The 25666-nt window shown below is 40.6% G+C and overlaps 1 protein-coding gene across 5 annotated transcripts in view; it reads left to right on the top strand.

Annotated features, from left to right (window-relative positions):
- The first annotated feature begins 2112 nt into the window (after positions 1-2112).
- ppfibp1b (PPFIA binding protein 1b) overlaps positions 2113-25666 on the top strand; it is a 34969-nt gene continuing 11415 nt past the window's right edge. For 2 of the 5 annotated variants that reach the window (XM_072695718.1, XM_072695716.1), the window contains exons 1-13: positions 2113-2260; positions 11252-11336; positions 13070-13275; positions 13947-14033; positions 14693-14806; positions 15785-15919; positions 18582-18674; positions 18943-19035; positions 21135-21252; positions 21551-21595; positions 23431-23492; positions 24125-24209; positions 24500-24639. In XM_072695718.1, coding sequence (XP_072551819.1) covers positions 11273-11336; positions 13070-13275; positions 13947-14033; positions 14693-14806; positions 15785-15919; positions 18582-18674; positions 18943-19035; positions 21135-21252; positions 21551-21595; positions 23431-23492; positions 24125-24209; positions 24500-24639 — 1242 coding nt within the window. In that variant the 5' untranslated portion in view covers positions 2113-2260; positions 11252-11272. The remainder of the gene's footprint in view (positions 2261-11251; positions 11337-13069; positions 13276-13946; positions 14034-14692; positions 14807-15784; positions 15920-18581; positions 18675-18942; positions 19036-21134; positions 21253-21550; positions 21596-23430; positions 23493-24124; positions 24210-24499; positions 24640-25666) is intronic. The other 3 variants (XM_072695719.1, XM_072695717.1, XM_072695720.1) reach the window with 3 other exon arrangements.

The raw sequence follows: 25666 nt of genomic DNA, 5'->3' as shown, positions 1-25666 counted from the left end.
CAAGGTATCGACCACAATAGTGTGGGTTTGGCAGGTTAGTACACAAAATATTAACTTACTAACTAACTCTTCTGCTGCCTTCCTGCTAGACTTGCATTATTATCCCCCTTTTTTCTAATAATTGTTCCAGGCGTGAGTAGCTCCTCCCTTGACTAGTTCAAGTAGAGTAGAGTTTCATTCATCAGTCCACAGGACATGTTTCCAAAATATATCAGGCGTGTTTAGATATTTCCTTGAAAACCTTTCATGCCAAATTTTATGGTGAGGATGAATTTATGGTGACGGTTTTCTTCTGATTACTCTTCCATGAAGTTTCTTTCTGTATACTCCAGAGTCTGAAGATCTTCTGCAGAAAAACGGGGGGTTCTGAGTTTATTGTCAAGCAATTCTACGAGCAGTTCTCTGTTTCTTGGCCTCCACCATTTCTGCTAACTTTATTTTCTTAATTACATTACAAAGTGAGGAAACAGCTATCTTCTCCTGCTTTTTAGAGCATGAGTTCATTTTTAGAGTGCTATAGTCTATAAATGAAGTAAAGCAGAAGTAAAAAGTACTGACAGAAATGTAATTAGTATTTATGTAATTAGTAATTAGTATGCAGCTCCACCACAGTTACACCGTGCAGTAGCAGCGTGCCAGGACGCCACTTTCCCTATTATAAGGTAGTGGAGCGCCAAAATTATTTTAGTGCTACTTTGAGGTGAAATTGCTACAAACTGTCGCTTCAGCCAGACTTTAGTGTCTCTTCTCTGCTTCTGAGGAAGCTATAGTATATTTGTATATAGTACGTCCACAATTGGTTTTAACTACTGTTGCACCGATATGGTATTGGTATCGGTATTGGCAATAATAAAAATCAAATAATAAAAAAAAAATTTTTTTACTCTTTTTTAATTTAATGAAACTTTAACATTCTTTTTGCGTCTATGTGGTGTTTTCTTGGCTCTGAAATTAAAAGCTGAGTTTAAGCAGTTTGTTAAAACGCCACACTCTGAAGTTTAGTAGCTTTTTACACAGAGACGTGTACCTGAATGTGAAAATTGCTGAATAGGTACTTTTTGTTTCTAAACTGTTTTTTTTTATCACTGCTCTGAAATGGGGAAAAAAAAACACCAGTTAAAAGCTGTTTGGTCGAGTATAGGAAGATTATGCTTCCCTACCTGATCAACAGCAATTGTTTACACTTGTTTTTTTACGGCTTTTTATGGTGTTTTTTTATGGTTATATGGGCTGTGTCCCAATTGCATACTACACACTAATACTTCAAGGAATCAACCACAATAGTGTGGGTTTGGCAGGTTAGTACACAAAATATTAACTTACTAACTAACTCTTCTGCTGCCTTCCTGCTAGACTTGCATTATTCCTAATTGTTTTTAACACCAGTTAAAAGCTGTTTGGTCGAGTATAGGAAGATTATGCCTCCCTACCTGATCAACAGCAATTGTTTACACTTGTTTTTTTTTTTTTATGGCTTTTTATGGTGGTACTGTAGATATGGGCTGTGTCCCAATTGCATACTACACACTAATACTTCAAGGAATCAACCACAATACTGTGGGTTTGGCAGGTTAGTACACAAAATATTAACTTACTAACTAACTCTTCTGCTCGACTTGCATCATTATCCTCCCTTTTTTATTTTTATTTTTCTAATAACTGTTTTTAACACCAGTTTAAAGCTGTTTGGTCGAGTATAGGAAGATTATGCCTCCCTACCTGCACTTGTTTCTGCATTGTGGCCATTTTTATTTTCCATAACTCTGAAACCTTTTAAATATGCAGTTCATTAACCAGTACATGCTGTGTAAGCTTTGTTCTTTCAAGCTTATTATATGATATTTGGGATAAGATATAAAAAAGTACAACCTATAAAAAAAAAGTGGAACACTATAAATATTACAGGATTTATAGCCATCTATTCAGCATTTCAGTTGAGAGTTTCCACTGAAGAAAACACCAGTAATTTCTATGTTTCTCAGAGCACCAAAAAGTGCTTCTCGGAGACTCCAGCAGAAATGCCCTCAGCGGTTACTCTCTTGCCAGTCCCCCTGGATTTGGGGCGGGCTTTTCCCAGCCAGTGACGTAGGCACATCCACATCTCTCCGTCGACATGGCGCAGGGAGAGGGGGAGCTGGGAGTGTTGTCGGAAGAACAAACCCTCTGAAAAATCACAAAAAGAGAGAAAAGAGGGCGAGAGAGGCTCTGCACTGACCTCGCGTTTCCACCCTGTATGGTTTAGACTGCAGCTGAACTTCTGGTAAGCCGTGTTGGAGGAGGTTGTCTGGGTTAGTGAATTCTAGCTACTTCCCAAACTTGCTCGTGTACTTGTAGCAGTAGTGAACTTATGGAGGCTCCTCGGGAGACTGGGCGCCTTATGGGTTCGTCTGTCGTCGTTATTCAGACCTGCTGAAAAAGTTGGGAAGGTAGCTGTGCTGTGCTGTGCTGTGCTGTGCTGTGCTGTGCTGTGCTGTGCTGTGCTGTGCTGTGCTGTGCTGTGCTGTGCTGTGCTGTGCTGTTTGCAGAGCCTGGGGGTCTGAAATTCCGGAGAAGCGTTTTTCCCACGTTTCTGTGTAAAAAACTCGCTTATACAGAAAACACAGCCTGAAGCCTCAGTTATCCGCTCTGAGTGTCGAGTTGCTGTTATTAAACGGGGTGTTTGGGGGTCGAGCCGGCTGGGGTCCACGTAATCACGGCGGAAACAGGCGGCTTTTCCCACTAGAAACACTGAGAGTATGGAGAGGAGCCTGAGGCTCAGGTCGCCTGGGGCTCCTTTACCTGCTCCTCTCTGTAATCACAGAAATCAGCCGGACTGTGTTTGGTTTCTGTCTGAGCTTCATTCTTTCCAGATTTCATCTAGTATTTAATATTTAATACTTAAACTATCAGGGATTGAATGATGGGATCAGATTTGTATGAATAATTGCTCAAATGATATGTGATAGATTTAGTGGATATGATATTTAATAGGATTTATTATTCTCTGGAAAATAACAGAACATTTAAGTGATGCTGAGATGCAATATCTGCTGTTTATTAATTGTTTTACTGCATGTATAATTTTCTAAGTGTTACATTTTATTGTGTGTTTTAGAGGGATTGAGATCTGATCTATACGTGATATATCAGATATTAATATTATCATCCCAAAACTCCCATATCCGTGCATCCCGAAAAACTTTGTTGAATTGTGAATACTATTATTAATGTAAAATGTCCTGCTGGAATTTTAGAAGAATTTTACAGTAAATTGGAACAATTGTTGTAATGAAAGTATAATACTGTATTGCTGTAAGAGTATGGTAGAATATTATGGAGTGGAAATATAGATTATTTAGAGGAGTGCTACATGACAGCATTTGATCATATCATAAGACCTAATCACGAGACACGCTTTGCTTTTTCTGCTTAAAGAACTTAAAGAGCAATTGCATGTTTTATTACATAGCGTATTTCTTTTTTGTAAATGTTGAGTAAAATTATGCGTCTGAATACTGCAGTAAATATCGCATATCAGTAAATGTCTTTAAATATCAGAATATAATGTTTACAGTCTCGTCCAGCTGTAGAGAATACTGTAGAAATTAGCAGAATGTCTGCTATAATCATATATAGTAAACATAGTGATGTCCATTCCCCCCATCCTTCAAACCCTGTTCACTGACTGTAGCTGCAAATTCTACAAATAGAAATGACTTGAACTCAGATCTTTTTACATTGCCAATCTTTTACATGTATAGGAGTTCACGTGTGTGAGATCAATGTTTTGGCCTATTTTGAGTAAAGTTGAATCTATGCAGTTAACTTATACTGATTACAGTGAACTGAGTTGTTTCAGTGATGTATGGTGACATTTATAGTCAGTATAGTAATGAGATATATATATATATATATATATATATGTAGGGTAGTAATAGGCTTATATATAATAAGGGTAATAGGAATATTGTATGGGTGATATTTTGGATTGTTATATTAAGTGTTTTACGGTATGCTAGATGTCTTACAGTATGACTACAGTTCTTTTTTCAGGTTCGGTCAGCACAGATGTAATGTGGCATACATGGTCAGGCAAGTAGACAATGTGCTTGTAAATATACAGTCTGAAAGCCCTTCTTCAGAAACTGTAAACTGAACTGTACAGTCCAGGCAATATAAGAGCCGACGTGTAAACACTTCAGTGTTCTTCATAGCATGGTTTCTATGTATCTGAGTGGTTTTATCGGTCATAAATCTTATGAAGGAGTATATTAATGATATTTTGGTGAGATATTTTGGAGTGCATGTTGAGAAAACCTACTTGTCTGCAGCGTTACTCAGTTCAGTCTGCTGGATCTGTTGCACAGTGCAACACCTAAAATGTGTCCTATGACAACAGGAAGCTGTCATTAGTCTGTGCAGATTTGCTGATCTGTTTGTTGGCTGTTTGTGCTTGTGTATAAGCATAAACATGGATTAGCCTTAGGATTTTGTTTTTAGTTAAACTGCATGCTATAGATAGCCCACCAGTCCGTCTCCCTTGCATGCGGTTGTGAGGGGCTGAAATAAGTGATATTCTTCTGTGTCACTCCGGCTTGGAATAGGAGCGGGTTATTTACGGCTTATTTAAAACCGGCATCAGACGGATGTCCGTGAGTATAGGAGCTGACAGTCTCGGTATTTAATGGCGGCCCTTGTGTGTATCTCCACTTCATGACACTAATCAGTAGCCCGCTTAAAGAATACAATCCTTTTTTATAATGCAAGAAAAATTCCATGTTAATGCATGTAAATAAGAGACTGTGTTTTTTGATGTAATGTAGCTGTGATATTAACAGCATTGCCTATTTAACTCTTTCCTATACGATCGTATGTCACCTGTTTTCCGTCACAGAAAGGCTTCCTTGTGCTTAGGGGGAAAAAAACTGGAAATCAGAACAGCTTATGTTTCTCTCCATAAAGTGTGGCGCCAGGCCTAAACCAAAATAACACAGCAGTTTACCCCTGAGTTATAATTAAAAACCTGACATTTGAGAGCACATCACATGGCACATTTTTGAGCATGTTGATAAGTATCACAGTGCTGTTTTCTGCTGGGGTATAGACATGTACATTCTTCATCAAAATCTTACTGGTTTTGGCAGAGAACTAAAAAGAGTTTTAGACTTGACTAGTCATTAGAGTTGGAAAATGTGGGAGAAATCTTAAATCACGAGAACAGTGCACAATATGCATCGTGATATTTTGACAGTTTAATATTTAAAATGCTCCAAAACTTTTTTTACAATGAGACCCTCGGCATGCTCCATATAACAATATAAGTTGTCAATAGAGTCAATAAAGTAAGATCTCGCAAGTTCGAATACCGAGCCATGCCGCTTGGCCACCAGCAGCCGGAGTCTGAGAGAGCACAATTGGCTCTGCTCTCTATGTGGGTAGACTGTGCTCTCTCCCATTACTCTATAAAGAGATGTTGACTGCTACAGGCCACAGTACGTTTCCCATCTTTTCCCTTTGTCCCCATTTCCTTTTTTTCCTGGAAACATTCTAGAAATGTGGATATTTGTTAATAATCTGTACTGTAAATGTTCCTATGCTTAGACGAGGTGTCTGTTAGCTGGTGTGGGGGAGCTTAGGACCCGGCGTTTTCCTTGCTTGTTCTAGGGGGCGCTATGAACGAAAGGGTTAATTGGCATTCTACGGCAGTACCAAATTAGGAACATTATTACTGTGTGTGTCTGTCTGTGTCTGTGTGTGTGTCTGTCTGTCTGTGTGTGTGTATAAAAAGATCAAATTAGTCACATTAGCTGTGTCCCAGTTAATATGACCAATTTCAACACAGCGGATGAATAAATTGCTGTGATTTTGGCGTGCAAAGGTTGATCCTGGAATATTGTTTATGGCTAGGAGTGCAGACAAAGTAACAAAGAAACATTTCTGTTTGTGTGTTCTGTGTATTTTTTCCATTAAATGGAGTGGCTTTATATGAGTCTGAGGTGCCTAGAAATCCCCCGACAAGTGTGTAGAAGAGCTCAAGGGCCCTTTACGATGATATTAATATAAGAAAAGATAATGCTCAAAGCAATGTAAGATGACACCCTCATTGTCTTCTAGAACAGTGTGTAGTTTAGGCTTTCTGCTCTATTGTATTGCATAACCATATAGAAATCACTTCTGTTCCCATGACATGGAGAAGTGTTCAGCACGGGTTCTGAGGCAGAGTGTGTTCTTGCCTGTGCAACTTGTTTCTGCTCTTACATGCATGGCTTCCAGCAAGCCTGCTGACCTAGGACTTGCCTGCCACAAATACTTGTATTTTTTTCCCCCAGACAAAAGACCTGAAGGCTGATATTTTTTTCCCCCAGCATGTGCCAGTGAAGGTTTGTTTCTGTCAGACAGTTCAGGGTTCAGAGTAGGACAGTGGGTAATACAGCAGACCCAGTGGAGTGTAGCCCAGAGGCACCCAGTCTGATGGATCTCAAAGGCCATTAGAGCCTTTCTTTCTTTTTCTGCTTCACGCTTGTTACTTTCTATTGCAGGGAAGCTTGAGTGTTGCTCCAAGGCGTGCCTACTGGGAGAGCAAAACAGAGGGAAATATTTGCATTCCGAGTATTAGGAGTCAACTGCTTCCTTTCAATTAAGGAGCACTGAAATTACCGGTCTAGTGCTGCTAGTTAGGTTCCAAGACTAGCTGCAACATGCAATACCACCGGAAGACACTGATATTGTAGCTCAGGCCTACGTTCAAAGCCCTCTCCACCCTGGAGTTTACAGTAGAAATAAGTGTAGAACCCAAATTTGTTGGTATGCACTTTTTTTTTTTTTTTTTTTGCATTCTTGTGAAATTCCTTGTTTTCCTCCGTTTGGCCTCAGTCTGGTGTGAAATTCCACTGACCACATGTATCTGGAATGCACAATATTCCTGCTTGCTCATAGCATTAATTCCTGAATCTCTTGGAGTTCTATACAGTGATTGTGTTTGTGATGAGCATCACAAAGACCTTGTGTTATCATTGCCTGGGCTGCGAGCCATTGTGTTCCAGCCACGAGAGGAAATTCCAGCACTGCGAGAATCTGCAATGCAAAGCAGTGTGTACTAGTTCCAAAGTGTGTGTGTGTGTGTGTGTGTGTGTGTGTGTGAGAGTGTGTGTGTGTAAGTGTTCAGTTATAAACTCGTAACGAGACGTTACATTTTCTCAGCACTGAGTTATACCGTGAGCGCTATACTGTACTTTGGACAGACAGCTTAATTATTTAGAACTATAAAATAGGTCTGGGTGATACAGTAAAAATATTACACAATATTTAAAGACATTTCCACAGATAACAATATTTTTCACAATATTTTTATGCAGCGATAAAATGCACCAGTAGCGGATATTTATTCAGAATTTGTGCCACTTCATCTTTTTTAATTAAACAGCACTAATTACACTCTCTGTAATGAAACATGCAGCTGGTCTGTGCTCTTTAAGCACTGACGATATCTGATACATATGTGATATGTTGAGAAAAGTATTTTGTGTAACTCGAGAACAAAATGTATCTTCATACAATAAAATATTGGCATATTGCCCATCTCTACTATGAAACAGGTGTTCCATAAAAATTCCTAGTTTATATTGTTCCATCAAAATGCAGAAATATGTAAAAATCTGTACTGTAAAAGTTCTTATGCTTGAACAAGGTGCATTAATCAGTAGAGGAAAAATGTGCACAATGAGGAACGCTGTTCAGCTGTCCAAAGACATTACTTTAACAGTTGAAAAGATGTGCTCGGCCGGCTTCATGTGACCCGGAGAAAGCACATGCTAGCTTTCGCGCTCCCAGTATAGTAGCATTTCATTTCTGAAGACCATATTCCAACCTGTCTTTATTACTGTTACTGAGAACTGCGACGTGAACGGGTGGGACTAAACTGTAGGATTCCTAAATAAGTTGTTCTTTGTGACCCCTGTGATTTTAGAAAAGGGTTTTTGAGGCTTATTTTCTTTAATTGGACATTTTGCAGTATAAACAGGTTCTAGAGTTTAAACTTGAAGAACCAAAACAAGGTTCTTCATGCTGGCCGAGCGCATAAAAATGCAAAAAAAAGCTTTTTCTTTTTCTGAGCAGTTTTTTTTTTTTTTTGGAAAGGGCCCAAAAAGCACCTTACGCATAAAGGCTACACACTATTATTGAGTAACAACAGGGACCTCTGTACAAACGGGTGGGGTTATTCCTTGGTAATAGAAGTTTGTAATAACGCTTTTGGCCCGCCGGCAGGCCATAGGCTGTTTAAGGGGTTAATGCCTTCACTCCAGGTGCATGGTAAGTCCAAGACCATTTTTGGACACTATTATTGAGGAGGTTCAGTTCTAACCATGGTCTTGTTTTTAGACAGAATAAAGAGCGTTTTCATTAGACTGGTGTAGCTTCACCTAAAGCTTTATTCTCAGCAGACTGTTTTGGCTTTAAGTTCTGACCTGTCGAGTCAAAGGGTGTAATGCTTATTTGTCTCCTTCCCATTTTAAACACTGTTTAATCGCTTGGACACCATTTCAGCAGCCATAGTGCAGCACTGTTCTTTCAGTGAAGACCCAGCAATCACTAACAACATGTTTGCCCTGACCTTAAAGATTTCATGGCCTTTGAACACTGTTTAGTCTATCGCAGCTGACTGTGGGCCGAGGAGACAACACAAGCAAATCTTCTAGACCAACTCCACTTTCATGCCAACACACAACAACATTGGTTTTAATTGCAAGTGTCATTTGTTCCTAAGTGGCGTCTGGGTCCGGACGTGTTTTGTAAATGCGGAGAGTGCGACCCTTCCTCTCGAGACAGGCCACCCAGGTGCTTGTTCAGTCTCTTGTCACTTCAAGACTTAATTACTCCAAATCTCTTCTGGCTGGTCTCCGTTTGCAGACCATCAGGCCCCTGCAATTCATCCAGAATGCAGCGACACGGGTCGTCTTCAACTCTCCTCACTGACTTCCTGTAGCTGCTTCCCGCATCAGATTCAAGACCCTGACGCTGGCCTACAAAGCCAAGAGTGGAGCATCCTTTTTCCATACTAGATGGTTAAAAGCCGATCAGTACCAAGAGCCCTTCGAGCTTCAAGTATGATTTGACTTAACCCGCCATCCCTCAAGATCCGACAATCGCCCTGGCCCTTTTTGTCCTGGCACCGAAGTGGTGGAACGAACTTCCCCCTGGGTGTCCGAACAGCAGAGGCGCTCGCTGTCTTCAAACGCAGTATTTGTGCGAAATGTAGAGTATTGTGGTCTTCATACTGACTTTTGTGCTTGGTTGTTTTTAAGCTTAGAGGTGTCTTTGGATCCTAGTTGATACAAACTAGCAGCTTAAATGCCTTAAATGTAAATGTTTCCACTGGGAAGACTGACTCGTGTTTGACACCCCCGCACCTCATTTTAATTCCTGTGTCCAGCGATGCTGTTGCTTGAAAGGCACATGCTGGTCCCCGTGTTCTAGGACATGACGGACTGCCGTACCGATGTGAAACGTTTGCTGTGTTTTGCATCATTTGGTTTCTGACTCCAACTTCAAAACTGCTGAGATGCTTCTGGTTTTGTACTGTTTAGCTTGTAGTGCAGAAAGGCCTTCGAATCCCATTTCATTTGACAGAAGTGTGACTGCTGCAAAACCAGGACGTTTACACGTTCAGAACTTGCTGTGGACTTTGGAATTATGCTATTTGATGAGAAAGGGATTTTATGAAATAAGGCAGTGTTTGAAAGGATTTCTGTCAAACCCACCAGCATAGATACGCCAGTCAGGCCTGACAGAAATGGTCTCTGGACAAATTAATGCTGTTAGGTTTCCTCTCCTTTTTCAGGAATGCTGACTAAATAGTCATTTACTCAAAACAGCATTTGCTGTGTAATTTTGGGATTGCTGGGGGTTCTTTCTGTGGGACATCTCCAGAAGTTCAGAGCTGTTGTAGAAAGCCCTCACGGTACTTCTTCCAGCAGGATCCACCTCCATGCATAAATCATTGACGTACCTAGATGGGTGAGCCCCTGTAATGAGTGATAAAGTAATAGACTTAAGCTGAGTGTTGGTTTACATGTTCTCCAACATGGATTTTCTGTCTTTGATGTGGCATGTGTGTTTGTGGGTGGTTTCTATGAAAGTGAAAACCGCTGTCTGAATGCTGGGTGTCACCAGTGTGTTAGACCAGCTGTTTAAATAAAACTCTCCATTCAGCTTGGTGATTAAACACTTTCTCCAACCTGGAAATTCACAAGCTGCTGTGTTGAGAAGAATAGCGGCTAGCAGTCTAGAAGCTACATTGTGCTTCACGAGAGCTAAATCTATCGCCTGACACAGATTCATTGAATACAGTGCCATAAATCTTTTATATGCTAGTGCAAAGCACAGCGATGGTGGCCTTACCAGTTGTATCCCAACCTGCTTTTTCTTTCTTTCTTTCTTTCTTTCTTTTTTTTTTTTAAACATGGTTCATTTTTGGAAGTTCCACGTTTCCGTAAGCATTGCTGGTTTTAGCTCAGAAAGTGGTCCACGCCTGGTGGAGTGGATATGAGAACATGACAGGGCTGCTCTTCACTTGTTTGTTCTGAGGACTGAGGCAGAGAGAAAGCCGCCGCTGTGTTCTTGGGCAGTGGTCCAAAAGAGCCCCACTGTGTGCCTCCACTGGTCCCTCAACAGAGTGCCCTGTGTCCCGAGTAGCAGCTCGAACACCATGCCAATAATTGAGGTAAATGGCTCAATTATTCTTTCAGATATACGGCCAGTGGTCGTATCCTGACTGGGTAACCCGAGGAACAGTGGAGGAGCTCGGAATCATCCAACCTTTCACCCAAAAGATTTGTTGTGTTGTTGGACATTAGAGCAAGAACACAAGCGGCAGGAACTCCCCAATCCTGTGCGGTTCACTATACAGACCTTGTTGATTGGGCGTTGTTGTTGTTGTTGTTGTTGTTTTGTAATTCACTTTGGAAAGTTACAGCTTTGTAGGCCACTAATCAGATCATGATCTGCCCTCTTAATACATGTACAAACTGCAGCTACTGCTCCTGCTTCCTCTGGAGAAGATAATTACTGGTCATGCTCACCCTGGTATTAAATACTGGTATTAAAATATAGGTTGCGTCTGCTTTTATGGCCCTTCCTTGCGCTCGCTAGCAAGTGATGAGCTTTCTGTATTTGTGAGAGAAAAACGTTTGGTAGCTTGAGTTATTGAGTTATTTGATATCACGCATTTTCTGTTCTGATGTTTTATCTCATTACCTGTCTTTTCTTCTTCCAGGGTTAATTCAGTGGCCTCAAGATGATGTCCGATGCCAGTGATATGTTAGCTGCTGCCTTGGAGCAAATGGATGGCATCATAGCAGGTAAATCTTCTGCTTTGTATTTAAAATAGTTTATAGTTATAGTTTTAGAAATAGTTTATTGTCATGTTGTACATGAAAGTGGACGGAATTGGAAGTGGTACTCTGGTCCCAAGGGCAACAGTCATACTAAAAGCACACAATAGCATTTGAATTACAATAACATGGGAGATCCAAGAGATAAACAAGGTAGCCCTCATTTCAGCAGTGCCCTGAGAGGCAATAACAGGATAACAGCAGCACATGGATACAGCGGTTGTACAGAATACAGTGTAGAATTCAGTCTTTAAGGTGCTGCAGAATGATTTATTGAGTATTACGTTTTTCTTTGATGTATAAATAGTGAGTGTAAATTTTCCTTTTAGGGAGGGCTTGATGGGGGGGGGGAGAACCCTCCAGAAATGGACAAAAGGCTCTGCCTTTATTGGCTAGTTTACAGCTCTGGCCTTGGCTTGCAGAAGTTGCATATTATAGCATAGTCTAAAATACAGAACCTCTACAGAGTGTGTGGTCACATGACTCTGCCCCGTCCAATCTGCAACATGGAAGCAACATGAAGGAGAACTTGAACAATGAGCCAACTGAGTACCTCTAGTGGCTTATATAATCATTCATAAATCGTAATCGAGGTAAAATTATCAATTAACCATGATATTGATTTCATATCACCCAGCACTAGCCAGGTTAGCTTTTAGCCTTGCCCCCATTCGCTTCCCTGCTTTCTTGAGTCTTGGGAAGTAACAGCTGTTCTTTTCTGGGAAGTAGCTGTCCCTCAGCCTGGTAGTCTTGGTTTTAATGCTGTATAGCCTTCTCTCTGAAAGCTTTTTTTGCACCTGCTGTTGCACATGTCACAGCTTGAGGTCTGTCACTTTAATGCAGGTATGTTCAGCGTTTCAGTGGTAGACATTCATCAGCAACAGTACATTTCCACAGTCTATTTAGCTGTTTTTTACGTGACCTTCATTTACAAGTCAGTGTTGTTGTTTTTTTGTTTTGCTTTAATCATTTATTAATTTATTATATCTTATTATTTGTTCTGCTTTTATTGTCCGTGCAGTGTTATTGTATGGTGTCCGTGCTAGAAAATAGGAGCTATTTAAAGGGTATAGTGTTTGGTGGCTTTCATAGCAATAGCCGTAGGTTTGACAATCATTGATGCTTAGTCTCAATGGACTGTCTCATGAAGTAATGCTGTTTTTCAGCACTAGTTAATTATAGGGCTGGCATTTCAAGTAGAAGTAGCCTGTCACATCACATGATGCCTTGAGGTCTGGGTAACTATAGCCTTTATTCTAGTCTATTTCAGCCTCATATTCCCTGGCCTGTAGTCAAAGAGTTGCCCCCAAGGCTCAGCAGAAGGGCACACTGTTTTGGATGCACGTTATTAAGTAATTAAAACCAATGTCTTTCACGATTGTTCCTTGATTCAGGAATCACCGTTCCTTAGTGGGGCACACAGCAATAGGTCTCGTTTTGAAGTTACCTCAGGCTGCTTAAAGCACATTCTTCATTGGAGCTAATTCATAAATGAATGTTGGGAATTGCTGTATTGTTAAAGCACTGTTTAACACTGGTTACCTTTCATCCAGTATCATTTGTTTGCCGATGTTTTCAGGAACAGTCCATTCCTTTATCCAGAGACAAGTCCTCTTTCTTCCATTCATTCTGCTTAAATGTCATCACCACAAAAAACATCTGCATGAGGAACCTTTTGACATGCTTTCAATGTCTCACAGGCTCCAAGGCACTGGACTACACCAATGGAATCTTTGACTGCCAGTCCCCAACCTCGCCGTTCATCGGCAGCCTGCGGGCCCTGCACCTGCTGGAGGATCTGAGGGGGGTTCTGGAGCTCATGGACTCAGAAGAAAGAGAGGGACTACGCTGCCAAATCCCTGACTCTACTGCAGACAGTCTAGTGGAGTGGCTGCAGGGCCACCTGGTACGCATTCTGCCTCTGTAACAGGGTCGTGTTACTGCTGTTTGTTGCTACATATAGGCAGATAGCAACACCACACTATTATTAATCTACTGGAACTGGAATTTCTCTTTGAATATTTGTATCTAGTAAGGCTTTTGTTTGGTGCAGTTACAGTTCTGGCAACATACTCATAGTAGCCAGTAGTGTTGTCTTAGCATAGAATAATTACACTGTGTTTACCAGGTTTTTTAAGGCAGTTGGACAGAAATGATATGTACCATGCCATGGCTGAATAAACTAATACCCTGATGTTGGTTATCTTCATCAAGTATGCTGAGAGAAAGAGAGGGTTGGAGGGCTGCCAAAGGAATGCCAGAGTCAGCATGTAATACCATAACTCAGGGTGTTTACTCAGAGATTTGTGTTGGTCCATTCACCATTTAAGGTGGTGTTAGGAGAACAAAGAGCTCATGGAAAACACTTGGATTAGAGACAGAGCTTGTAAAAAATTGTTAAAAAAAACCTTCTTTGTCATTTTCTGAAATGCTTTTCTTTCTTCAAATTTGTGAAGAAGTGATCTCCCTGTGGCCGATACTAATTAATACTATAATTACTATAATTAGTAAATAGATCTTAGAATTCTAGACCCCAGAATACATTTATATTGTGTTTTTTCTGTTTTTCTGTTACAGTCTAATGGACACATTTCAGTGGCTGGTGACATTTACCAGGACAGACTTAATCGCCTTGAAAGTGACAAGGAATCGCTCGTTCTTCAGGTACCTTTTGAGAATGTCTCCTCTTTTGTAATTTGGATTTGTATGTGTATAAAGTAGGGATGTAACAATCCATCTTTTTCTGTTCCAATACCGATCTGATACCATTGTTGAATTAATAAATCATAAACCTGACCATCTGAGAGAGACTTAAGGCATCAGGATTGACGTAATCATTACTTTACTGACTTTGTAAAACAAACTATAACAAATTAATACAGATATGAATGGATCCAATTTCTGTTTATTGGTCACTAAAATCAATAACTGTGCTGGACCTCGGCACAGTGTTGACTTTTATTCTGAAATTCAAAGTCTGTAAGACTAAAGAGGAGCTGGCAGCTCCTCCCTTCTCGGTTCTCCTTATATGGAAGACAACCTAGAGTACTCGCTGATAGTTGATGGCAGGTCAAGAGGCACTCTGATCCTGGGTTATGAAGCCTAGAATACCAGCAGTGTGAGAATCGGCTTGCATGAATGGATCGGTTCTTTGAATCAGACTCATTATCTGATACCTGATCTAGCTAATTTTGTTAGTATCGGGACTGATATCCAATCCTAGTATCGGATGGGTGCATCCATAGTATAAAGGTCTTCAATCAACAGATCTTCAGCATTATCATACAGCTGCTTAATTTTCAAGTAAAATTAATGCTTTGCAGGTGAGTGTTCTGACAGACCAAGTGGAAGCTCAGGGAGAAAAGATACGAGACCTAGACCTGTGCCTTGAGGAACACCGTGACAAGCTGAATGCCACAGAGGAAATGTTACAGCAGGTAGGTTGCACAACTAGCTGCTTTCATGACCAAATGATAAAGCTGCCACCTAAAACAGAACTAGGCATCAGATTGACACCATAATCTTGTAGAATGTACTTTAAGTAATTAAGTCTGGGTAAACACAGGTTTTACCATGTTGATGTAAATGTGCTACAGTGGTGTACAAGTTGTATTGTCCCAATACCAGAGTTATATTTTGTCATCATGTGGAAAAAGATGGAAAAATATACAGACTAACAATTCAGTGAACACTATATGTCCAAATATTTGCGGACACCTGTTCTAATAAATGCATTCAGCTATTTTAAGTTGCACCTGTTGCTGACACAGATGTGCAAATGCGCGCACACAGTTTCTCTAGTCCCTGTAAAGAAGTACTGCCAATAGAATAGGACTCTCTAGAGCAGATGAACATGAACATATTGGCACTATGCTGCCTAATCCCATGCATGCGTTATAGTGGTATATAAACCATATATGCAAATGTTTGTGGACATTTGGACCCAGCATTGAACTGTGGAGCAGTGGATCTGTGTTATCTGGAATGATGATTGGTGCTTCATGCAATACTTTTGGGATTTTTGGGGAAGGAGTTTTGGGGAGTTGGGAATGGGATGCGGTTTTGATCATCCAACATCCTGACCTCATAGCCGAATGCAATCAAATCCTCACAGCAATGCTCCAAAAAGAAAACCATCACTGGACAGTAGAGACACCAACAAAAGCAGGATAAACTCTCTTTAACACCCTTGTTTTTGGAAGCAACAATGAATGAACAGGTGTCCCAACACTTATGTCTATAGTGTGTACTAATGAATGTAGACTTTGTCACACAAGTGACATTTTGCACTTTGACACATCTCTGTGGCCCATGATCTCAGGACTACCACTGTCTATATATTACACGCTATGGTGCTTTGTCCTTTAAATGAGCTAGCCATGCATTTAACTTCTCTACCCCTCTTTTGCTTCTAGGAGCTCCTCCTCAGGTCAGCCTTGGAGACCCAAAAGCTGGAGCTGATGTCTGAGATTTCCAACCTGAAACTAAAGCTGACTGCCATGGAAAAAGACAGGATAGACTTTGATGATCGGTTCAGAGATGGTAGTGAGGTTAGGAACATCCCTTTTTGTTAAAGGTTTTTTTTAATCCCTCTGCGGGTTGTATTGGGCAAGATGTCTCGACTTGTTTTCCAATATTTCATGCATCAGCAGACAGTGTCTTGTTTTGACAGATGTTTGAAGCAGAAGGCAGAACGAATTGTAACGATTATTTTTAATCTTTATGAAGTCTGGCTTGCACTTGGTTGACATCCAGTCACACACTGTTTTTGTTGTGGTACACAGGTCTCTTCCAGGCCGTTGGAATAGTGGGCTTTTATCCATGCTGTGCTTCATTTGCTATCTGGACAAAAGCTAAGGCCAAAACAGTTTCTGCCAAAAGCCATTTCCTCTCCAGAGTTGTTTTGGGTGGCTTTTCTTCTCCCTGGAAAGTAGTTATTAGTGCGGAAGCTTTGCTCCCTCCGTGAATGTGCGAGTCTGGGAGCAGAATGCTGAGTTTCCTGAGAGTGGGTGTTGAGTGTGGGTCCAAGGGAAGGGTTTGTACCAGTGCTGTGGAAAGACACTATGGATCGCGAGGGACGCAGTGAAAACAGATGGACGCCTCATGTTCTCTGGAAGGTGGCAGGAGTTTGTTTGTGGATACACAGTTTAGCTTTTGGTGAAGCTTGTGTTGGTGCTCTTGTCTCTTTGGCCAGATTGGATTGAGTCTTCCTATAATGCGAAAAACAGATGGACAAATTTTGAGTCTGAACAGATGCTCCTTTTAGAGATGTTCCACTCAGATTAGGGACTAAGAGATGGCCCTTCCCTGCACCTGCATGCAGCCAGCACCTCCCACCAAAAGCTGTTAAACACAGGGGTGATGTTTTCCTTATCCCAACATGCTGACAAATGCAGTACAATTTTTGAGCAAACAACTTTTTGACTACAGGCAACATTTAAGACCCCGGCACAGCAAAGACACAGGTGGTTTTGCAGCTGTTCTGATTCTGTTTGCCATGACCTTATTGAAAAAAAATTGGGCAGAGCTTCAATGGGCAGAGCTAAACTGCTATAGAATTAGCACAGCAGTAATAAAAATAAGAGTATCTGTACTGTAACTGTAAACTCCAGATCCCACTAGAACATTTGCAGGTAAACATAAATACAGTAAAAGGGATCAAGACTTGAGATCTTCTGAGCTAGATTTCTCCTGGATGCCCCCAGCCAGCACAGCATGGATGTGTTTGATTCTTTCAGCAGCTGATTTACCATCATTAAGCACTAATTTACCAAACCAGATGGATGAGAGCTATGCATAATACTAGCTTCCCATGAGGAAAATGAATGTTATCAGTATTTATCCTAATATCTTTGTTTTACTGAGTAAATAGGCCCAGATAAGCTTGTAGATCTAATTTTCACTGGGGCCTAAAACCTTTGCATGCTATGTTAATGTGTTGGTTTGTATATATGGACAAAAACTGGTTGACGCCAAGTTTACATACTACACCAGTGAGGAATTCAATTTTAACTTACAGGAGCTCTTTTAAGATAAGAAATGTCAGGCCTGTTTCCTGTGATTCTTGCCGTCCCATGGTTTAAGGCCACCCCAATGTTGCATGCTGTTTCATTAAAGATTATTTTTAACCTGTAAGAAAATGGATTTATATAACTTGAGTCTCAAAACTGAAGCTTTGCCATGAGTTTGTTAATAAGTGTGATATACACTGCATGTTTAAATATTTGTGGACACCTCTTTTAATAAATGCATTCAACTATTATGGGGTTTCACCCATTGCTGACATAGACAAACAGAGCTTGCCTAGTCCTTATAGAGAAGTATTGTCAATAGAGTAGGAGCAGATATCTGGAGCAGTTAAATATGAACCTATTGGCACCATGCTGCCTAATGCCGGGTGTGGGTATAAAGCCCACCAGAATGGAACTATGGAGCAGTGGAGCTGTGTTCTCTGGAATGATGGTTATGGTGCTCCAGCAAATACGTTTGGGATAAGTTGGGGAGTTGAGGATGAGGTGGGGTGGTGATCATCCAACATCCTGACCTCATTAACGATCTTGTCACATAAATGCAATCAACTCTTCACAGCAATGCTTAAAAATAGTAGAAAGCTTTCCCTCCCCGGGCGCCGGAGTTGGCTGCCCACCGCTCTGGGTGTGTGTGTACTCACTGCCCCTTAGTTCACTAGTGTGTGTGTGAGTGTGTGTTCACTACCACAGATGGGTTAAATGCGGAGGACACATTTCGCTGTACAGTGTACACTGTCTTTGTTCACTTTCTTTACCTTTACCAATACTTTTGTCTGTGTAGTGTTTGTAGAATTTCCCCCAGCTATCCGACAGATCTTTAAAATCAGGTGTCTGGATTTACACTGTTGAAACTTTACTGTGGTATAAAGTATTTATGACTCCAGGCAGTTGAGGCTTGTTTACTGATTCATAAATCTCCAGCTGAAAGCTGGACTCCCTGACAAAGAGCTTATCCCCGAAAGGCCCCAGTGCTGAAATGAAGCTGCTGTCACTGGAGGCTTGTTTTGTCTCCCTTAGAGACTGTCTTACATTTACATTAATCTGACTGGATATCCAGTGTGTAATATAATGTGTTGAAAGCTACATTGTGCTTTACTGAATTAATCATTAGGGTTAAGCGGTGAAACAGCTACTCCTGGATCTTTTTGGGACTGGTGGTAATATGGGTCTTTTCTCTTCTCAGGGTTTGATTCTGGAGATTAATGAACTGAGGTATCGAATTTCTGAGATGGAGAATGAACGGTTGCAGTATGAGAAGAAGCTGAAGTCCACTAAGGTGAGCTTGATGATTACCTTTTACTGTATCTGAAGGCTGTCTGAGTAGTGTTTCAGTCTGTTTCCACTGCTTCACCTTCTTCTCATAAACCTTTTTATTCTTCTGTATACTTCAGTATTTTCTTCAGCTTCTGTGATCTTTCAGAATACTTGACCTAACTTCTCACCCTCTCTTCTTTCTTTCCTTCTTTCTTTCTTCAAGTGTCTTTTTCATCTCTGCTGAATTTCTCTCTCTGTCTCTTCCCTGTGGCTAACCTCTCCACTGCTAGTCGCTAATGGCTAAGCTGTCTAGCCTGAAAATCAAAATGGGCCAGATGCAGTATGAAAAACAGAGGAGGGAACACAAAATCCAGGCACTAAAGGTTGGCGTACCTCAGGATGACGGCTTGATACTGATATTTTATTAGTGCATACATGTGAACACCTGCCTGACAGTTCACTTTGTTGTTGGTATTTTTAGTTTACATGATTTGCCCTTTCACCATCTTCATGTGAAACATTCCACAAAACCACAAACATCTGTGTTCCTCTTACAAATTATTATAAACCATAGCTGCATAGGCATTTTCTCTTCACCAGTAGTTCCATGTAGTAAAATCACCCAAAAAATATTGAAGTTCATAATATTAACCCCTTAGATCCTGAATGTAAGCCCACTCATAAGATTATTGCCATAACTAACATCAGTTTCATAGGCCCTAAAATAGAACCCTGTGGGGCTCCACATAAGATGCTAAACCAAATAATTCACAATAGTTGCTGCATCAATAACAAAATCACAAACCTTCAGTGGTTTCAAGGATTCAAGGGGTTAACAGCATCTTTCTGACACAGTTTCTGATGAATTTTAGTACAGCATTGCAGAGTAAAACACCAATAATCACAATATAAAATCAATAAAATCGGTCAATGCTCTATTAGAACACTCACTCTTTTGTCCATGTAGAATTTAATATAGTCAGTTAAATAAAAAGGCTTTGCCAAATACAAGAAATCCAAATCCCACCTTTTTCCCTTTGCCATCCTTGCCATGATTCTAGGTGATGTCATAGGGCTGTGGTCTCTGAGTATAGAATCCCAAAATAGCACTCCAGTGAACCTCATTATGTTTTATAGCTGTGGTAGCTAGAACTTCAACCAAAACGTCATCCACTGCTTTTTGAGGCATTTGAATAGACCTGAGCAGATGTCAGCTGTCTGGTATCTGAGTTAGCAGCCACATCGCCACTATCAATCATAGTTTCCAGGCAGTTTATCCACTAAACATGCATGCTCACACCCCCATGTTTAACAGTTGAGGTGGTTAGATGAGGTGGAGTGTTAAAGGATCTCTTGTTTTTTCACACCCATTTAAAACAATCTGATAATCTTTTTCATCTGTCCAGAAGACTCTGTCCCAGAGCTCTGCAGGTCTTGTCATGTACCTTTTAGCAAACATGAACCTGGTCATGAGGTTTCTGTTCGTGAGGTTTGCCAAAGGTTTGTGGTAAAGCCTATGAAGTCATGATGGTGTGTTCTTCTCTTCATGGGCATGAAACTGACACATCTATAATCAGGTCTTTTGTTAGCATAATGCTCCAGTACAAATAGCCAAGAATTCGTTAAGCAGCCAACTGTCTAATTATTTATAGAAAATAATAGAAATTAAGAGCCTGTTTACATCTGGTAATTTTATAGTATCAGGATTATGTCTGGATATGGCCCAACTGCATAAAAAGGCTAGTGTAAATGCACCCAATATGTTATAACACTGTAATGGCATTCATCTCTCCAAGACACATTCAACAACCAAAACTCCTCCCAGTACATCCAAATGCCATACCCACACAGCAGTCTGATTTCAGTCTGACTAACCAGAAACCCACTTGACTACTACTAAAATCTTAACAAGATGCAAACCAGATTCTAGTTCCATTAAGTGACCTGGTGTAAACAGGGTCTATGGAAGGAAAGCCGTGGATCAAGTATGGTTCTTCCAGTTTAGAGATTCTGAGTCCAAACAAAAAAAAAATGACACTATGTCACTGGGATTTTTCTTTATTTGTCAATAAAAAAGTTAAATAACAGAAACTAGATCATTAGACCTGTAAATATGCCAAGTGTCCTATAATTTAGAAGCAGACTATTTTGTAAAACAAAAAATGACTGGATTGCCTGTAGCATATATTCAAAATAGTAATGGAAAAATATTATGCAGATTGATTCATACACTATATAAACAAAAGTATTTGGACACCTTCTCATTTGTGTTCTTGTTAAATCAAAAATATAAAAAAATAGTTTGTCCTGCTTTTGTTGAAGAAGCCGTCTCTACTGTCCAGGGAAGAAGGCTTTCTACTAGATTTTAGAGCATTGCTTTGAGGATTTGTATGCATTTATTGACGAGAGTTAGTAAGGTCAGTGATGATCACCACCCCCACCTCATCCCCGACTCCCCAACTTATGCGTGTGTGTTCTGTAGGAGGAGCTGGTTACGTTAAGAAGGCAGCTGGATGGCAGAGATGGAGAACTGAGGAGGCTACAGGATGAAACAGGGTCCAGATCACCCACACCTGCAGGCTTAGAAAGCCCCGAGAGAGGTGGGTCAGGCAAAGCCACTGTTACTCAGAGCCACATCACTTGCCCCAGCATGCTCTGGGAATCTACCCTTGTCCAGGGCCAAGTTTTGACGTGCTAGTGTGGTATTACAGTGCGAACTTTAACTCCTTGGTGAAAAAGACAAGGGGCTGTAATAGAATGCATACTTGCTTTTGGTGTCTTTAATGTGTTATGTGATTGTATACGACTGCTGCATGTCTGTTTCCATAAAACAATGGCCAGTGTTTCGACACACGCAGTAACAAAAGATATTGTATTTCGTTACTCTGTCTTATCCAGTCTACCATACAGAGGAAACTTTTAAAAAGAGGCTCAAAGAGAAACGTAAGGGAGGTTTATTTTTATGTGTTTATTTATTTATGCCTATATATCATTCTCTTGCTCAGTTCTGTTCTTCTTTCACAGTCTGCATGTGTGTACACGTTATGCTTGCTTTTCTGTGAAACAAAGGAGAAGTAATCATCACTGAGCCAGGCAGTACAGTCACAAGTACTGGGAAATAAAGATGAAGATGAGGTGTGGGGGCAGGTAAAGGGCCGATGTCAGGGGAATTCTTTATTTATTTAACTAGTTTGATGTACTATGTAAATGCTATGTAAGTTTTAAAAAGTCCATACGTCTAAATATGGAAACTAAGCTGAATTCAATAGGAGTTTTTTGGGCCCATTGCTGGAGGTAATATAACTAAACACAAAAAATAAAATAAAATCAAAAATCATATGTAAAATGTAATTAATTAGTCATGGAATTTGGTGTGAGGGAAAAGTTAGGACACCCCCACATTTATTACTACCTAAGAGTCAGATTCAGCTCATCAGCTGCAGATGACTAAAACTTGGTCAGGGAGGATCTTTGAGGAGCCTGTCTTATTTAACCCATACGAGCCCAGACCCAGTTTTGAATATTGTGCAAAATAATGAAAACAGTCCAATTAATTAAGCAGCTCATTATTGTGTTTTTGTAATGTGATAGAGGTCACATGACTACCTCAGTAATTATTTTAAGATTCAAATCCAGATATGACATCAACAATTTCGTAACTTGATTTCCATCATCATATTCTAGAAATGGGGTCAGAACTGGTTCTGTGTACTACATGACATTTTATTGAAGTGTATGAATGGTTCAGTGGGTTGGAACCGACCTTCAGAACCAAACAATGCTCACAAAATGAGCTGGTTTTGGCTCAGGTACAACATTATTTTCTTGAAGTCGCATCCACACATTCACAAACGGTCCTGTGACGCGTTCTAGTTGTTGAGTGTATGTCACTTAGGGACTTCATGAGTTAAAGTGAAGGACAAAGTGCTGGAAGGAAGCTTCCACATCTTCTAAAGGGTCTGTGACACATATGTCACTGTGGGCTCTTATGGGTTAAAGATCCAAAGAGCGCTCTGAGGCCTTCACAAGATTTTTTGTAGATGCATATTCCATATGCCACTGTCCACTGTGGAAATTGATTTACAAGTGGAGGACATTTAAAACACTGCCATCATGGCCAGGTCAGGCTGTCCGAGCAGGTTCAGCCCAAGAGCAGACCTCAAGATGAGTAAAGAAGTATCCAACAATCCTAAAATGTCATCACGGGACCTGTCTACCATCTGAAAGAGACTATATAAAGAGATGTACGTGGGGGTCTCCTATAAAAGAAACATATTGCAGATGGGGCTGTTTACGTCCGATTCCACTTCTGAGCTGAGAGGTAGTATTTGGAACTCGTTCAGCATGTTGGATGTGTCCTGTTCACACCTTTGTGTCCAACAAGCTGCCTATGTGTTCTTGCTTGTCTCCTTCAACAGTAACACCTCCTCTACCCTCCAGCTGCTCTCAGCACCTCTCTCCTCTGTCACAACACTCTCTGTCTGTTGTTTTGTCACCTTCCCTCCATCATCAGAGCAGCGCCGTGACCTCTAACCAGAGGTAGCCTCTCAGGCTGGCGGTCAGTGCTGTGCACTCTGGCTGTGTGCGCTCTCACAGTAAACCACCACGTCTCCACTGTATACACTGCACTCAGAGGTCACTGTTGGACCTCAGCCTTCTCTGTAGCTGAGATTCATGGTCTGTTGTGCTCTGTCTTGTGTCAGTGTCCACCAGCATTGTTGTAGATATCAAGGCCAATGCTTTTCCCCACTGGTTTTACTATGTAATGTGCTTTGCAGATATGGAAGTGCAGAGAATGAAGAAAGCGGTCGAATCACTGATGGCAGCCAATGAAGAGAAGGTACCTTAATCTCCTGGTTTCCACTTCATTGCATAATTGTGTGTTTTTGATAGGGGTGTCCTGATCAAGGTTTTTTATCCCTCTGTCCGATCCAATTATTGTTGCTGTGTAGTGTTTACAGCGAGATTCTGAGCCAACGCTAAGCTAAAGTTTTCCACTTCACCCAACTCTTCCTTCCACCTTAAATAATTCAGCATTTACTGCTACTGCTGTTGAAATGTACATACTGTAACCGTGGCACTATTTAAGGTGGAATGGAGGTCGATTTTAGCTTTAGTTTTGGCTGCTACCTGGTAACATTACCATACTTATCAGTTCAGTTAAAGCTCTGTTTTGTTTTACTTAAAATTTACCGAAATAAGATAGATGAACTCTGTCTAGGGTTGTTTTTGAAAAAAATGCGGCAGCTAAGGAACATGTCTATTAATGGTGCCTAGAGCACACCAGATGGTAATCTGCTACAGGAACTCTAAGGATTCTAAGGAATCTGAACCTTAAAAGCTGATAACCAATCCTTGTAAAAATGCCTGGATCAGAATCCGATCCAGAGTCACTGATCAGATCAGGACATCCCTACTTTTTGATGTTTTACTTTTCTCAGTCCATCGCAATCCTTCTTATCTGGTCCATAGGATCGCAAGATTGAGGAGCTTCGGCAGTCACTTCTGCGTTACAAGAAAGTACAAGATATGGTCATGTCAGTGCAAGGAAGAAAAGGTGAAGAGAGTTCATGTATGGACCAAACAATAAGAGACTTCTTGTGGCAAATGAAGTGCGATTTGCCTCGGTTTGGTCCTGTGGACTAATTTTATGCTTCACTTTCTTACCCGTGTTGACACATCATCCAATTTAAGACATAATTAGTTGAATTACAGAAGTTGCTGCTAATAAGCAGTAATCGAAGCTGATGTGTGATGCTAGAGCCTCTAAATTAAATTACCGCATTCTGTGCGCTTGCTCCCAGTTAATGAGCCGGCCTCCCCTCGTCATCTCCTCTTTCTCCTCAGATAAAGTGAAAGAAGGTGAAAGTGACGAGAGCCACAGCGACAGCTCCCTCTCCATGTCAACTGCTATCTCTGTTTCCATGGACACCGAGAAGTCCATGCTGGGTGGTGTTGAGGAAGGGGCTGGGATGAGCCAGGATGAGGTACTGCATCTTTCCTCTGATCAGCTAAATCTTCTGTGAATACAGAACTCCTAATTGTATGAAATGATGTCCTCTGAGATGGATGTTTTGTATATCAAAAGCATTCAGTGTGTGGATGCTGTGAGCTGTGATATGAACTAGACGATATATTGTATTGTATGAGTATTCACACGTTATTGTAAAAAATACGTTCTCTGAGCAATCAGCCACAGTCACTACACTGCACAGTCCCTTAAAAGAGGTTTGAAAGTGTCATAGAAAGCATTGGGTACACCCATGTTTCCTTTTTTTTAACTTGTATTTTAAAAAAAGTAGTATTATTATTTTGTAATATATTTTATATATTTTGTATTTTCACAGAAAGGTTGATTAAATGAGCTTAGTTCTGGAGCCAATAAGCCAAAGGTTTTAAGATTTGATCTAGAAAAAGTAAAAGTAAAAACCTTTTAAGAGGATTAACGGCCAACTGCTTGCTCCTTTATTGAAGTATTTTATGTTGCATAACACACTATTGAAATAGTTGTTTAAAAACACAAGTATGATTTATTCGATTACTCGATTAATCGATGAAAAAATCTACAGAAGATTCCAAAAAATGTTTTTATTACTAAAATTATTTTGCTTCAGAATGAAAGATCCTGAATTTTTCTTTTATGGTGGGCTTGTGGGGAAAGCAGTAAGCTCTGCTCAGATTAGCTGGTCAGCTGGGTCTGATTTACATTGATTTCTAAACAGCTCATAAGAGCCATGTACTATATAGCATGGCTTTGTTTTTTATGCACTGTTGCAAAAACATCTGTTCAACAGATGTGTTTTTTGGCACTGTGTGGTTGGCGTGTGGTTCGCTAGCAGAAGAGATTGTAGCTGGTCGGCTGGGTTAGCTTTTAGCCTAGCACCTGTCTAGCGCCTGCACACTTAAGCGAGCTTGGCTTCCTCTCATTTCTGCTGTCGGGAGAATGAGTCATGTCAATACTGCAAGTTTAAAAGAGTATACACCACTATCAACCATAACATTAACACCACTGAC

Source organism: Salminus brasiliensis, chromosome 13, assembly GCF_030463535.1.
Source record: "Salminus brasiliensis chromosome 13, fSalBra1.hap2, whole genome shotgun sequence".
In the NCBI taxonomy this organism is placed as follows: domain Eukaryota; kingdom Metazoa; phylum Chordata; class Actinopteri; order Characiformes; family Bryconidae; genus Salminus; species Salminus brasiliensis.
The sequence above is the reverse complement of the archived record's forward strand: the minus strand, read 5'-3'. Positions and strand labels throughout refer to the sequence as shown.